The 16,204-nt window shown below is 40.2% G+C and overlaps 1 protein-coding gene across 1 annotated transcript in view; it reads right to left on the bottom strand.

The window, feature by feature from the left end:
* Positions 1 to 2,064: 2,064 nt before the first annotated feature.
* LOC137785486 (adhesion G protein-coupled receptor F5-like) overlaps positions 2,065 to 16,204 on the bottom strand; it is a 30,851-nt gene continuing 16,711 nt past the window's right edge. Inside the window, exons 12-33 of the mRNA XM_068576763.1 lie at positions 14,877 to 15,014; positions 13,053 to 13,223; positions 10,669 to 10,710; positions 10,291 to 10,458; positions 9,608 to 9,652; positions 9,204 to 9,350; positions 9,013 to 9,057; positions 8,838 to 8,882; positions 8,697 to 8,735; positions 8,199 to 8,305; positions 8,046 to 8,104; positions 7,816 to 7,955; positions 7,524 to 7,736; positions 6,862 to 7,071; positions 6,634 to 6,777; positions 6,368 to 6,543; positions 5,005 to 5,169; positions 3,519 to 4,904; positions 3,349 to 3,390; positions 2,649 to 2,711; positions 2,388 to 2,454; positions 2,065 to 2,307 (exon numbers count right to left, since the gene is read on the bottom strand). Coding sequence (XP_068432864.1) covers positions 2,240 to 2,307; positions 2,388 to 2,454; positions 2,649 to 2,711; positions 3,349 to 3,390; positions 3,519 to 4,904; positions 5,005 to 5,169; positions 6,368 to 6,543; positions 6,634 to 6,777; positions 6,862 to 7,071; positions 7,524 to 7,736; positions 7,816 to 7,955; positions 8,046 to 8,104; positions 8,199 to 8,305; positions 8,697 to 8,735; positions 8,838 to 8,882; positions 9,013 to 9,057; positions 9,204 to 9,350; positions 9,608 to 9,652; positions 10,291 to 10,458; positions 10,669 to 10,710; positions 13,053 to 13,223; positions 14,877 to 15,014 — 3,680 coding nt within the window. The 3' untranslated portion in view covers positions 2,065 to 2,239. The remainder of the gene's footprint in view (positions 2,308 to 2,387; positions 2,455 to 2,648; positions 2,712 to 3,348; positions 3,391 to 3,518; positions 4,905 to 5,004; positions 5,170 to 6,367; positions 6,544 to 6,633; positions 6,778 to 6,861; positions 7,072 to 7,523; positions 7,737 to 7,815; positions 7,956 to 8,045; positions 8,105 to 8,198; positions 8,306 to 8,696; positions 8,736 to 8,837; positions 8,883 to 9,012; positions 9,058 to 9,203; positions 9,351 to 9,607; positions 9,653 to 10,290; positions 10,459 to 10,668; positions 10,711 to 13,052; positions 13,224 to 14,876; positions 15,015 to 16,204) is intronic.

Below are 16,204 nucleotides of genomic sequence, written 5' to 3' on the forward strand. Positions count from 1 at the left end.
AGCTGACCTGATCATCTTTGATATAATTATAAGCACATCTACCATTCTGAACTTCTGCTGTATTTGTATTGACAGATATTATGCAGTGTAACATCCTCTGAAGATTTGCATTGACTACAGAAACAATAAAGATTAACATCTACTCTGTCTTGCTTATTCCAGTACACACGGTGTAAGGGAACTGTCATTGGTTGGTTCTACTGTACCACACAGGTGTCTAAAGCCAACTCATAAGTACACTCTGTTCTGTCGAATTGTGAAGTTATTGCTGATGAAATAACAGTCAACGAAACAAAATCATTGAAAACAAGCAGCCATTATCTGCACATTTGGGTAATCCACTGTGTATGCAGCACAGGGACGTTTTACCATTCATAACAGTATTGAGGAAGCTTTATACATATTTGTTTCCACTCTTTAGACGTAGTTAAGATATCCAATTATTCATTTGTTTTAATCGAATGCTTTATAATAGACTGTACGTGATACATATCACTTACATAAAATACATATAACTACATAAAATAACTGCTCTGGAGTCTACACACACCACAAAGTCACTGCTCTTCTGATGAAGAGCTGCTGCTCTCCATCTCTCAACTGCATGATCGTGATGTGTCCTTTGATGTCGAGTAATCAGGTAGATTTTGGTGGATCGATGTCGAGGCTGGTTTTTGTGGTGCGTTTTGAAATATAAGGGGCAGCGAAACCTTAATGATTTCCCCCTCTTCCTCTCTGTAGCCAGCTTCATCTGTGCCTGTGCAATATGTTTTATAAAGCAGGCCAAATAGTCTCAAAGAGCCCAGCACTGTGGAAAAGATCTTATTTTTATCAAATCTAATAAAATGTTGCACCTGTAGTAACATGAGCACATGACACATCACAACTCTCTCCCCAGTGTGTTTCCCTTTTGACCCCACCATTAGATCATGAAGACAGACACAATATTAATAAGTTAATCGTTGACGTGTTGGCATCACAAACACCATTCCTTCACGTGTTCAGTTCAAAGCTTCACACACCAAAGCCATGGAGTCGTTATGATCACTCTGCCAGTCTGGTGTCCACTTGGTGGCGCAGTAGAGCAAATGAAGCCCTATGAAGCTTCAGCCCATGAGCGAACCAAGTGGATGGAAAGCTTCAATGCTTCAGGAAGCTTCATCTTGCCATCGCTACTGCATGATATTTGTATACCAGCGGTTCTCAAAAACTAATGCAGATGTGATGCAGCAGCTCAGTCTTTAGGGAGAAGGATGGTCGGCTACAGGATACTGACCGGAAAGTTGTTAACTCTTTTATTAGCCTGAACTCAATTGTACTGGATTGTGTGGCCCAATAAAGTGGGCCAAAATAACTTTAAACAAAAGAATTGTGAAACATTTTTTCTTGAAAAGCCTTGAGATGTTGTATAGTGTGCTCACGTGTTTGTGATGGATTGATTAGGAACTCAACATGGTGTGAAAGCAATACTCCAATCTTGTCAGTGTTTTATTTATAATTTAAAAAAAGAAATAATGAAAAGAAATCAACTGTTCCTTCACAACTCATGATACCGTACACATCATTGAATAGCAACATTCATCTTAACAAGCATTTTTGGGTTGGGGGAAGGAGAGGGTGCTGCATACCTGGTTCGTTAGCCCTTGGCCAAATGTTAAATAATCTATTAAAATAGCAACAAACAATACATTCCTTTGGGCAAAGTGCAAGGCCTTTGCCTGCTGTGAAGCTAACATTCATTATCAAACTGCACTGCTACCAAAACTCATATTACCTCTTCACTCCAGAATAGTGCAAAATATATTTGCTGAAACAAAGCCTGCACACTGACCTTTCATCTTGTGATTCAGTAGTTAGGCAAAATATAGTTTGCTGAGTGCAAGTTCAAGTGGGAAGTTAAGTGAATGATTTAGCACAAGATGTGCTCTGCTCCGCTTGATCAGGTTGGTCCTTGAGCGAGAGACTTGACCACAAATTGCTCCTTTGCATTTGTGTGAATGGTACGAGTGTTAGTTCTGATAATCAGGTGGCACCTTGCATGGTAGTCATGGTAGTCATCCCTGCCATCAGTGTATGAAAGGGTGTGAATGGGTGAATGACATGTTGTCTAAAACAACGCTTTACTGTACAAGTAGAAGTCCATATACTGTATTACCATTTACTTTCATTTAAATAGATAGACGTAAAAAGGGTAATGGTGATGAATTGAATTGTATGTGAACAGTTTGAATGCCTTGACTCAGATATTGGTGAAGGACTCTGATGCACCGGTGTTTGAGTTTGACGTTTCTGACACATGATAGATATCTGAAAGACAAAAACATAATAATTGTTAACAGCTAATTCAAATGGAAGGACACGCTTAAAAATGTAAAACAACTACTTGCATCTTCTTCGACGCAGTCGATTTATCCAGTTAAGTCCACTGTGAGAGGAAATGCCACCACTTGTACTCTAAAGTATACAGAAAAGAAATGCATGTAAAATCAAGTGATTGCAGAAAAGACTTGCATGATTGTCTTTGAGATTGTTTGATTGACAGGCCTTTAGAGTCGATACGGGCACGATTCATTAGGAACAAAGAGAACCTGCATGAACTTAAACAAGGTAATGCAACAGTTTAAAATGTATATAATAAATCTACTTACTCTTGTTGTATTGTTTGAGCCTGTGATTGATGTTGGTGATCTTCTTGACAGGATGGAACGAATCTACAGGCACAATCATATGCACGTCAATGTCAAAATGAACATTGTGGGGAATAAGCTTACTCGCTTTCCAATGGTGTGCTCTTAAGCGATCTTGAGAAGTAATGGTTGACAGATTTTTAAACTTTGGACAAAGCCAGGCTAGCTGCTGTCCGTCTTTATGCTACGCTAAGCTAATTGCCTCTATAAGCTCCATACTCAAGCTGAAGTTCTACCTATGAAGTAAACGAGGGTCTGCAAGAGTTCACACGATGTACATTTTGTCACCAGCGGGTGTCGCTTTATCTGCAATATGTTGCTAAACTACAGTATGAGCATAACTCCTATAGATGACATACAAAAAACTTAAAAGTACAATGCATTGCTAAGTAGTAGTAAGTAGCTTCACATCAGCCAACTACATCAGTGAGAAACCCTGCTTCATCATCATGATGTAATCAAAGAATATACAATCATATCATAACGTTTATTTTTGATATTCTGATACATTTTTAATCACAATACTACTATCACCATCATTTGAGAATAATTTTGAAACGCAGGATTTGAATACTCCCTCCACTGCTGCTTTTCTCTCTCTCCCAGAAGCAAATATGTGCATTTCCGAACATGTCAAACTATTCCTTTGAAGCCAACTTACCTTTGAATCAAACAGTGTCCCGAACACTAAAATGAAGAAACCCTGAGAAACGACAGATGACATACACATTTCTTTAGGATTGAAAGGACAGAACACAAAGTGTTGCATCACACAAGAATACTGCCATGTAATTGTTAAATCGCCATATGTATTTCAATGGTGGCAAATACCTGTAGTGAATTGAAGAAGGCAAAGGCAATGTGGATTCCTTTTTTTGTTGATATCAGGGTTCCAATTCCTAAAGACCAGGTCAGTCCGAATAAAGGAGTCAAAATGAGCACACACCTTAGAACGACAACCAGCGTGTGTCTTTCATCTGTTTGGGCAGCGTCTCCCACACCTCTTCTCAGCATTTTGACCAAGACCACGACTATGATTACAATGTTGATGGCAACTATAGCCAAGGCAGGTATCACCAAGGCCAGCAGGGCATGTGTGTCAAACCAGTTGAGCCAACAAGCATTGTCTTTCCTGATGTATCCGTTTCCTGGTGCTGTGACAGCAACAGTAATAACTGCTATAATCAGGGGGCATCCATAGCCTAATAGGAAGCCAATGGCCATCATGATTGACCTGGACATGTGGGAGAAGACCATGACCGTCCGGTAGAAGAGCAGTAGGCCTGACACCAGCATCCAAAAGAACAGAGCCAGGTAGAAAAAGTGCATGAAAAATGTTGCTGTGCTGCATGGTCCAACTGGAATCTCAAAGCCCTCCCCTGGTTTTTCCAGGGGGTTTTTAGCAAGAAAGGCTCCGATGATGAAACAGATATCAGCAATCAACAGAGACAGGGCAGTGTTGACGATGCAGACATGACGCATGAAGGCAGTGCTATTTCTGGTAATGGCTTTCCAAACGTATCCTTCAATTATTAGACATATAATTAAGCTTGCCAGAGATATTGCAACCCCAACAAAAGTGATTGTAGCCAAGAACTTTCCCAGATCTTTTGAAGGGAGGTTGGTCGACATCAGAATTGAGAAGGAGGTGAGGTGGTTGCAGTTGCAGGTTACCGTGTTGTTAATGTCCGAAACAAATTTACAGCCCTCGTCATCCCAACCCCCCCGATTGCCAAAGAGTGAAAAGTTCCAGAAGACGCACAGCGGGTCTTCTGACAGCGAGTTGTTCAGCTTCTTGTAGCTCAGACTAACATTCTGAATTGGGGCCTTTGTTTGATTTACTTGGACTATCACGACAGCGGCGTTGATGGCAGTCTCATTGGAAGGGCTCTCGACAGAGTTCCGCACCGGCATTACATTGTTCAGGGTAGGAAAGGTGATGGTGGTGACGAAGATGTTGTTAGGGGTGGTGAGTGGGAGGTCTATGGATACGTTGGAATTCAGAACTGCCATGAAGGTGTCGTTAAATCTGGTTCTCCTTAACAGAATCCGGTCAGTTTCAAAGTCAAGGTCCCCGACCAGTCTAGAAGCGAGGTCCTCCAGTGACTCCAGTAAGCTTGAGCTTGAGCTTGAATTTCCGGTTTCATCTGCATTCAGAAATGCCCAAGACTCTCTTGAATCATCACCAATGATGATATCAACAGTTGCAAGTACATCCTGCAGATGAAGAGACATTTCAGTGAGAGGATGCGGTCTCATTTAAAAAGTCAACACATAACCTTTATTAAGAGGCTCCAGAGGAGAAGCTTTAACCTACCTGTATGACATCTTCAGTGACGTTACCTCCAACGCCTGCAATGTTTCCTATGATGTCCACGATGGCTGATATGGTTGCAGATGAATTGACAATTTCACTTTGTGCATTCCTGACAGTCATATTTAGTGTGTCCGCAAAAGCGTTCACGTTTGTCTCATCCAAATCCTAAAAGAAAGAAACGTCAAAAACACAAAAACATATTCATGACATGCACAGATGTTGCTTTCTGGCCACTAGAACTGCTACAGACATCAACTCCAACCTTTCAAGCTGCAAGAGGGAAGGGCAGGCTAAAACAATTGGTTGGTCTTAATGATGTCTTAGATCTTTTGGACCGAACCCACCAATCTGAGTCCTTTAATAATGGGTATCTGCCATACTGAGTCCATCCATATTTACCTGAATGTTAAGGAAATATGTACCAAGTGCATCTGACACACCTCAGTAACTCAAACTTAAATGATATGAATATAAGTGTAACGTGAGGTAAGAGAGACACTGGAGAACCATGAGAGTGGGGAAGGCTATCAGGCTGCAGTGTGAAATGAGAACTTCATTAAAGAGACTCTGGTGGTCAGAAACACCGTTGCTTTTGTCAACTCGGGACCACGACAATCAAGAAAATAATGTTCCTCGTAATAGCTTTCACTAAACATTGTCTTGTACAATTCGGTCAGGACGTCCACATCTGCAAGTCTGAGCCTGTAAAACACCTGCAGGTCAACAGAGACCTCACATGGCAGAAGCATGTTTAATAGTAGAATCATCTGCACGCTACGGAGCAATAGTTATGTCTGAGTAAACACTTCATTCATCGCCAATAAAGCATTGCTCCACACTTTATGAATGATGGATTCACCATTTGTAAATGAAGTATTATATAATGCTTCCTCGCGTGCAGTTATTATAACGTTTTACCAAACCATAGAACGAGAGAGAGACTTCTCTAGACCACCGCTGCCTCTAACGTCACCAAATATTACGCCGGCAAATGAAAATAAACAGTAAAACTTTAGAATAACTGCACGCTATGAAGCATTATATAATACTTCATTTACAAATGGGGAATCCATCATTCATAAAGTGTGGGGCAATGCTTTGTAAAGGATGAACTAAATGTTTACTTATACTTAACTAATGTTTTATAGCGTGCAGTTATTATAAAGTGCTTCAGAATCAACAGTAACTACTTGTCTTACTGTATATTTCATATCAAATCCACAACCTGATTAAAACCAGGACACAACATAACACAGACCAGTGAGCATGTCACAGTACTGATTGATCTACTACTACATGATGTCATGACACAGTTGTGACGTTGAAGCGACATATTTGTGAAATGGCATAATTGATCCCCTACCGCCGAAGTAATAAACAACTCGAGGATGACTGTTATGATGCAGGTGTCCTCAGAAAGCCTCCACTCTTCTGACACACACGTCGCATTCTTGAACCCTTCTTGACCTTCATCACATCTTATGGTTGAAACGTCGCCTTCTAGTCCAACCCCGAACAAACCATCTTCACAATCAGCATCTGAATTAGAGTAGAAGAATCATGAGTGTCACACAAATGGTGGAAGAAGGCTAAAGAACAGCAAAATCATATTTTAAGTGTTGCTCTCACCCTTTGTGAAAATGTTCATCACGAGCTTCTTTTCATATGATGATGGATCATCGACTTTACAGGTGAAAGTGACGGATGATTCGCTGCAGCTCTCTAACGGGTAATCATGAGTGATGCAGTTTTCTCCGCCCTCAGTGAATTTATCTGTGAACGTTTAACAGTGTTGTTAAGGAGAGAAACTGCAAGGATGGTCAGATCAAGTAGTTTGTAACGTCACTTGATACTTACTGAAACTTAATTCAGTTGAGCCTTCAAACCACTTGATCGTATACTGGCTCTGCACACAACAGTTCAGGCGTATATTACCTCCCTCTTTACATTGAACGTTGATTTGACTCTGCAGTTGGATATTGGGAGCATCGCGGATTTCATCTGTTGTTACATTTGTATTTTGCCTGAATGCTATTATTCCGCCCGTCAGATCACATTCGTAAAGTCCTTTGATTAAGAGAAGCAAGTGTCAATGATTTCATCTTTATACTGAAAAATGAAGAAATTGTTTTAATTGTAAACTTTTTATTCCAGCTGTAACTACACATTTTAAAACCGATACACTGACGTTACTTTTTGGGATAACTTGTGTGTTGCTGGTATTGTACCGGAAGTAGGAACACTCCACTTTCTGGGTCAATACGGCGCACGCTGGCGGATTCTATCACATTTACTATCGACACCTAACACATAGGTGTCAAGTATTTCCTGAAGCAATTCATTTCTTCCATAGTTTTTCAATGAAATCCCCAAACTATAATGTATTTGACCTCAATTCACATACTTATGAAATGTAAAACCCGGCTTTGAGAGAGTAACTACTTCTTTATACAAATTTCAAAGTGCTTTCATGTATTTGACTTCTTAATAGTTAATGAATTCAGCGAGCCGAGACTTACCCCTATCAGAAGAGATGACATTGTCAATTTTAAGGGTGGAGCTCACATTAGACCTGGATATGGTATACCGTTGACTTTCATCTTGAATTTTATTTCCATTAAATGTCCAAGTAGATTTGGATATCTTTCCCACATTCACATCGTTAGGATTACACTTCATTTCCATGGATTGACCAGTGTAAGCGGGGTTTAGTAATCCGAGTCTATTTGGACCTTTGGAGAAAGTAAAAGATATCAGTTTGAATGAAATCCACTTTACAAATGAATGACCTTTTAGCTATTATGAACTTACTAGTGTACACTGCCATAACTGGGCCAATAGGAGGAGCAACTTCATCTATTTCTTTTGTAAGGTTTTGGTTTGCACTGGCCACTTCTTCCGGAATAATGTCAGTTGTCTGAACAACAAAATCTGCAATTGTGCTTCCGTTTCTGTAAGAACAAACACAAGTTAACGTTGTTGTGTGAAATGTGTAGGGATTCGTGCTTCCAAAGGTTTTTTTACGAAAGAATTTTCAATACCTGAATCCGATGACAGAAACATTGAGAAACCCACTGATGCTCCTGTACTCGCGTTTTAACTGTGGGAGAGATGTGTGTAATAACATCAACATTGGAACAGAAAGAACTGCAAATGCAGGGACCAACTGGATATGATGTTATTAATGCACTCACCACAACAGCAATCTCTTCTTCAAGTTCTGCGTATTGAGGGCTTGATTTATCAGCTAATTCCTTTATGTATGTCTTGTTTAATTCAATGGACATTATCACATCGAAACCTGTTTATTTTAAAGAAATAAAATACGTTAGCAAAGCTATGGATACCTTTTGTTTCTTGTGATTCAAAGAAACTGATGAACACCGGTACAAAAAAAAATCAAGAAGAAAGGAAACAATAAGTTATTGAAGTCTGGATTTGTTATTTCTCTGCAGAGTGAACGATCATTTAAACAACAGTAAATTGTTTTGCTTCTTGTAGATATTGTGATTACTGCTGTTATGGAATATGAGTATATTGACTGTGAGGTTTTACTGAATTTGACCCGTACACATATTTATCTACCATTTCATTATCACGTATGTTAACCTGCAGAATAAAACCCTTGAAGACAATAGCTGCCGTGTTATAACGAGGAAGGGTAATGTAAAGATTGATTAGTAAATACTCACTTGTTGGTATTATGGGCGTTGTGCTGACAGTAGGTGAAGCTGAAAAGAACATTTTGTGTAAATGTGTTAATACTTAAAATAACAATTATCCAAGTCTGGATTTGTTTTTTTTTGCTTAAACAATAATTTTCCTACACTTACTCGTTGCAATTGTTGTAGATATTGTGGTTACTGCTGTTGTGGAATCTGAAAATATGATTTTATTTAGTATATTTAACTGAAGTGGAATCCTTGAAGTGAAAATATCTTACAAAAAGTATTTGAACAAATGTCATCCAGGAATGAGTTATCCTATCGGTTATCTCTAAATACCTACTGGTGACATTAGCTGTTGGTGTTGGTGTAGCAGTTGGTGTTGAATCTGCAAAAACAAAAACACACCAATGTGTTAATACTGACAGCACAAAGTATTCAAGTCTGGATTTGTTGTTTTTATGCTTAAACAAGACAATAGCTGCCTTGTTATAACGAGGAAGGGTAATGTAAATATTGATTAGTAGCACTCACTTGTTGGCATTGGGGGCGTTGTTGTGTTGACAACAAGCGTTGTAGTGTTGACAACAGGCGTTGTAGTGTTGACAACAGGCGTTGTAGTGTTGACAATAGGTGTTGTAGTGTTGACAATAGGTGTTGTAGTGTTGACAATAGGTGTAGCTGAAAAGAACATTTTGTATTATTGTGTTAATACTGACAATAACAATTATCCAAGTCTGGATTTGTTGTTTTTATGCTCAAACAATAATTTTTCCACAGTGACTCGTTGTAATTGTTGTAGATATTGTGGTTCCTGCTGTTGTGGAATCTGAAAATGTGATTTTATTTAGTATATTTAACTGAAGTGGAATCCTTGAAGTGAAAATATATGATAGAAAGTATTTAAACAACCAGGGATCAGATCTCTAAATACCTACTGGTGACATTAGCTGTTGGTGTTGGTGTAGCAGTTGGTGTTGAATCTGCAAAAACAAAAACACACCAATGTGTTAATACTGACAGCACAAAGTATTCAAGTCTGGATTTGTTGTTTTTATGCTTAAACAATAATTTCCCCACACTAACTTTTCTTCTAGCCCGAATCAGTTGCCTTTACAACTTTCATATTGCACTTTAAGTAATGCATAGTTTAAATATCAAATACCAAGGTGTAACTACCATGTTATAAGCATGAAGAACATATTGTTGTTGGTGGTGTGGAAACCCTTGGAGTGTTAACATCTGATCTATTAATTGTTGTTGAGTCTGAAAAATCAATTTAATGTTGTATGTTTAAAGAAAACGTCTTTCAAGTCAGGAAAGACCTTAATGGTTTAAAGCAAATGTTAACCAGGAGGGTGTTGCCAATGCTTTGTATCTAACAACTTCATGGTAACTTGAGTTGGTGTAGTTATGTGTGATGTAGTGCTCTGATGTGTTGCAGCATGAACTATTGACTCTGAAGTATTGACTCTGAGGTTTTACTGAATTTGACCCGTACACATATTTAACTACCATTTCATTATCACGTATGTTAACCTGCAGAATAAAACCATTGAAGACAATCGCTGCCTTGTTATAACGAGGAAGGGTAATGTAAAGATTGATTAGTAGCACTCACTTGTTGGCATTGGGGGCGTTGTTGTGTTGACGATAGGTGTTGTAGTGTTGACAATAGGCGTTGTAGTGTTGACAATAGGTGTTGTAGTGTTGACGATAGGCGTTGTAGTGTTGACGATAGGTGTTGTAGTGTTGACAATAGGTGTTGTAGTGTTGACGATAGGTGTAGCTACACACAAAAACATACACAAATACATTGAACAGTCAAACGTTTGTACATGGTAAGATTGTAAAAGTAAGAATACCCTACACTTGTTGTAGCAACTGTTAAATCTGAATAGACCATTTTAACAATCATTGTCAGAAAAGTGTCACCTAAATCTTATTTCTAAATACGTTTGCGCTTGTCTTAAGTTGAATACTGTCTTCTCAGTCTTACTTGTTGGTGGTTTAGTTGTTGTCTTAGAACACACCGTGGAGTCTGAAAGCAAGAAGAGAGAGAGGAGTCACTGATGAGTAGATGCAAATACAGCAGTGTGCTGTACTGGAGACGAGCTCAACGGTGTAACCCTCAAACCCGAATATTGAAGTCAGCATTGCGGAAGCTTGAGCGCATATAGCGTTTTAACAGTCTGGAGGAGTCTCAGTTATTCTGGCGGAATAGTTTAAGAATATATAAGAAGGCCCTCCGTAATGCCAGAGGAGCCTATTACTGAAAACTAATAAACAATAATAAGAATAACCCTAGGTTTCTCTTTAGCACTGTGGCCAGATTGGCTGAGAGTCATAGCTCTGTGGATCCGTGTGTTCCTGCAAAGCTTAGTAGTAATGATTTTATGAATTGTTTCTATGGTAAGATTCTGACTACTGGAGGCAGGATTGATGATCTCCTGGACTCGGCTATTGCCGGTCCATCCTCAGGTGAGGTGGACTTGGAGGCGGTTGTGGGCCCTGATGTGTGTGTGTGTGTGGATAGATTTTTTTCCCGTTGGCCTCCACCAATTGTCTTCAATGGTTTCTACTTCTAGATCCTGTACCTGTCTCCTGGACCCTGTTACGAGAGGCTGCTTAAAGAAGTTTTGTCTTTAATTAGCACCTCGCTATTAGATATTATTAATGGGTCTTTACTAACGGGGTATATACCACAGTCTTTTAAAGTGGCTGTAGTTAAACCTCTCCTTAAGAAGCCCACCCTCCATTTAGAGCTGTTGGCTGACGACAGACCTATTTCTAACCTTCCCTTTCTCTCTAAGATACTGGAGAAGGTAGTAGCAAACCAGTTGTATGACTTTCTACTGAACAACAGTGTATTTGAGGAGTTTCAGTCAGGATTTAGAAAGCACCGTAGCACAGAGACGGCACTAGTGACCTTTACTCATGACCTTTTAGTTGCATGAGATAGGGGACTTTTCTCTGGACTTGTCCTGTTAGACCTTAGTGCTGCATTTGACACCATTGATCATGACATTTTATTACAGAGACTAGACCAGTTGATTAGTGTTAGAGGTACAGCATTAAGTTGGTTTAAGTCCTTTTTATCAGATCGATCTCAGTTTGTTTACGTAAATGAAGCCTTAACGACCACCGCTGTTCTTCATGGGGTTCCTCAAGGTTCTGTACTTGGACCAATTTTATTTACCTTATATGATGCTTTCTTTAGGGAATATTATTAGAAAACATTTAATAAACATTCACCGCTATGCTGATGATACTCAACTATACCTGTAGATCAAGCCAGATGAAATCCACCAGGTTGCTAAACTTCAGGCGTGTCTTAAAGACATAAAGATCTGAATGACCTGTAACTTTGTGCTGCTGAACTCTGATAAGACCGAAGTTATTTTACTCGGCCAAGAACACCTCAGAAACCAATTATCTAATGATATAGTCTGGATGGTATTGCTTTGGCATCCACCACCACCAAAAGGAATCTTGGAGTTTTATTTGACCAGGATTTGTCCTTAGGTCCACATATAAAAAAACATTTCAAGAATTGCCTTTTTTCACTTACGTAATATTTAAAAAATCAGGCATATCTTGTCTCCAAATGATGAAACATTAAACATTAAGAACATTAATCACGCATTTGTTACTTCAAGACTAGATTACTGTAACTCCTTATTATCAGGCTGCTCTGGTACGGCCTTGGGTCTCTCCAGTTGATACAAAATGCTGCAGCTCGTGTACTAACGAGGACTAGAAAGAGAGATCATATTACTCCTGTATTAGCTGCTCTCCACTGGCTTCCTGTAAGATTTAGAATTATAAATCTACTCTTTTCCGGGAGCCTCTGTGCTTCCTCACCTCAACTTTCCATGGAGCCTCACCCTCCCCAGCCCCCTCCCGTGGATCCTGGCTGAGTCTGAAGCAGGCCCTGCCTCGGTCGCCATGTCCCTGCCGGTGCCCCTCCTCCCCTCTACCTCTTCCGCTGACATGGACTGTGGTTATTTGGCTTGTGTACTACTCATTATATGAATCATTCCATCCGGGGAGAGGGATCCTCCTCTGTTGCTCTCCCTCAGGTTTCTTCCCTTTTTTTTTCCTGTTAAAGGGTTTTTACTATCTTTGTTTGGGGAGTTTTTCCTGATCTGATGTGAGATCCTGGGACAGGATGTCATGTGTACAGATTGTAAAGCCCTCTGAGGCAAATCGTGTATTTGTGACTTTGGGCTATACAAAATGAACTGAATTGAATTGTACTTAATTGTACTTAATTTTAAAACTATCTTCATTTTAATTTGCATCCAAAACAAGGAGTTGAAAAATGGTTTCTACAATGAGACACATATTCTGGCTTGGGAGCAGTAACGACGACCAACTTACTGAGCTGATCAGCAGGCTGGCAGTATTGTCCATCAGCAGGAACAGTGTTGATGCATCCACATGTGTCCTCAGTGACGTTGCCACAGGTCCCGTATGTGACACAGTGGTCACATGGCCAACGATACTGGTCCTCACATCTGCACTGGTAACCACCGCTGCTCGGAGAGCAAACTGGAGACAAGCATATAAATTGTGTAAAACATGTGCGTGTGGAACACTTTTCAAAGCTCACTTGACATTTTGCCAGTCAGAGTCATCTGATGATGTCATTGAGTGTCATGATTAGCAAGTGCTTCCTTTTGAAGTTATGGCTCATTTTGTCAAATATGTTGCACACATCAAATGTGAATAATTCACTAAGTCAATGAAACATTTGCTTATAAACTTTTCATGGAACTTGATAAATGATGCATGCCAAACACATTAAAATAAGTCTGACTTCAGCTAATTTGATTGCATGCATGAAGTTAGCTTTGTTTTAGACAAAGCTAACTGACTGTGTGTCTATGTGGGTCTGCAGGAGAACAACCACCCATGCACATTATCACGGTCGTGTGTAAGTTCACATATGTGCTTGCGCACCTAGTTAAGACATAAGGGAAAGTAGGTATGAATTTTCCATATCTCCAGCTTCATCAGGTAACTAGATTTAATGTTTTCAGTCAAGAGCTTATAGCTCAGTGGTCGGAGCTACTTATTTCTCAGGAATAAAACTTGACTCACGGTTTTAAAAAGAATCACACCACCAAAATGCATGCTGGGTAAAGCCTGGTCACTCAGTCGCACAGGAGACATTTTTGTCTCTTCCTGTGCGACTGAGTGGGTTTTACCAAACATGCAGTTTGGTGGTGTCATTTTAAAAAAAACATAACTAAAGTTCTGTCTCTGACACATAAGTAGTTCAGATCGCCTCGTCTCCATTTATGACTGTGAAAAATACATTTATTTGCTTGCCCAAGATGGGGATTTGAAAAATTCGTACATACATAAGCCCTGTGTCCTAATTCCCTCCATTTAAGCTTCCTAACACACCATGTAAACCAACCTACGAACAGCTGCTAGCCTGTTGCGACTGATATACAGTGAAACCGTCAGAATTGTACAAAATACCGCTCAGCCCTAGCTCAAGCTCACATCAACAACTCTACATACATAACAAGCATATCACAAACATTTAAGGAAACCTAAACATTCAGAAAAGTTTTATCTCTCTTATGATTCCTGTAGTTAAAAAAAATCAAATTCAGTAATTTGATAGGCTTGTTTCCTTAAATCCACAGTCCAGTCTGCCTCTAATCAGTCTGCTGGCTCCCACTCAGTCCTCGGTCACCATGATGACGAGAACACACAGGTGCTTCATATGAGCCAATCAGTTTAACACACAAACCAACTGTATTTTTGGGGATAGAAAGCATAATAAACAAAAGTTGTATTTTGCGACTTCTTACGGCAGTAGTAGCCACACTTTCAAAATGTATTATAAAATTTTCTAGTTAATACGATCTTTGCTTTTTCCTTTGACCCCAGACAAGTGATTTGAAATCCAACTGTGAATTCAATGTGTAATAAAAAGATCACAAGTTGTAAAATACTATATATATATATATATATATATATATATATATATATATATATATATATATATATATATATATATATATATATATATATATAGTATTTTACAAATTGTGATCTTAAATAAATAAATCAAATCTTATTTTCTAGTGATTTTACATGAAAGAAAACATATGTATTCATATGTTCCATGTCAACTATTAGCTCCCCTTAACTTCTCTCTGGACCTCTAAAAAGCATTATTCTCACCTGTAGATATATTTAGGTCAGAGACTTGGACGTCGGCAGTGATGACTGGGTAAGAGATGCTCCTCAGTCGTTCTATGACAGCAGCATCTGTGATGTTCAGCTTAATAGAGATCACGTATTCATAGAGGACTGGAGGAGCTGCAGAGACAGAAAGAGGGATTGTGTTGCATTATTTCTGACCTTTCTGACCTGTTTTTCAAGCCTTGGTTACTGATGTGCTAAGAGACTTCCTCTATCGTTTCGTCTTTGTTTTCTTGGACACCATCCTTATTTTCTCCCAGAACATGTCCAACCATATCTCCCATGTCCGCCAGGTCCTCCAGAAACTGTTGGAGAACTGTCTGTTCGTCAAGGCAGAAAAATGCAAGTTCCATGCAGGTTCAGTCAGCTTTCTGGGGTACATCATCGAGAGTGGGCGGGGAAGGGCCGTCCCAGAAAAATTAAGGCAGTGACAGAGTGGCCACGTCCCTCCAACCGAAAGCAGCTACAGCGCTTCCTGGGCTTCACAAATTTCCATCGGCGGTTCATCAGAAACTACAGCAGGGTTGCAGCTCCCCTAACCAGACTCACGTCCACCTCCATCCCCTTCGCTTGGACCCCTGAGGTGGAGTCTGCTTCCTCCGACCTAAAGGGTAGCTTCACCTCAGCTCCCATCCTGATTCAGCCCGATTCCTCTCGACAGTTCTTTGTGGAGGTGGATGCTTCAGACAGTGGAGTGGGGGTAGTCCTTTCGCAACGCTCAACATCTGACCAGGAACTCCATCCCTGTGCCTTTTTTCTCCCGTTGCCTCTCCCCAGTCGAACGTAAGTACGACGTTGGCAACAGGGAGTTACTCGTGGTCAAGCTTGCGTTGGAGTGGAAGCACTGGCTGGTGGGAGTAGATCAATCTTTTGTGGTTTGGACCGACCACAAGAACTTGGCGTATATCCAGTCAGCCAAGCGCCTCAATTCCCGTCAAGCCCGCTGGGCATTGTTTTTTGGCCACTTTAATTTCACCCTTACCTATTGGCCCGGCTCTAGAAACACAAAGCCTGATGCTCTCTCTCGCCTCTATGTCTCGGTGAATTCTTCACCCAGCCAAAACTCCATCCTTCCGCCTACCCGTGTGGTAGCGGCAGTTACTTGGGAGATCGAATTCATGGTCAGGGAGGCTCAACAGACACAGCCCGACCCAGGTAACTGTCCTTCAAACTGTCTTTATGTCCCTAACTCTGTCCGGTCTCAGGTTCTCCAGTGGGTGCACACCTCCTGCTTTGCCTGCCATCCGGGGATGAATCGTATCAGGTCCCTTCTGAAACGACATTTCTGGTGGTCAGCCATGGAAACC

The sequence above is a fragment of the Clinocottus analis genome, unplaced genomic scaffold, assembly GCF_023055335.1.
Source record: "Clinocottus analis isolate CAN_PGR_092001 unplaced genomic scaffold, fCliAna1.0.p SCAF_15, whole genome shotgun sequence".
In the NCBI taxonomy this organism is placed as follows: Eukaryota; Metazoa; Chordata; class Actinopteri; order Perciformes; family Cottidae; genus Clinocottus; species Clinocottus analis.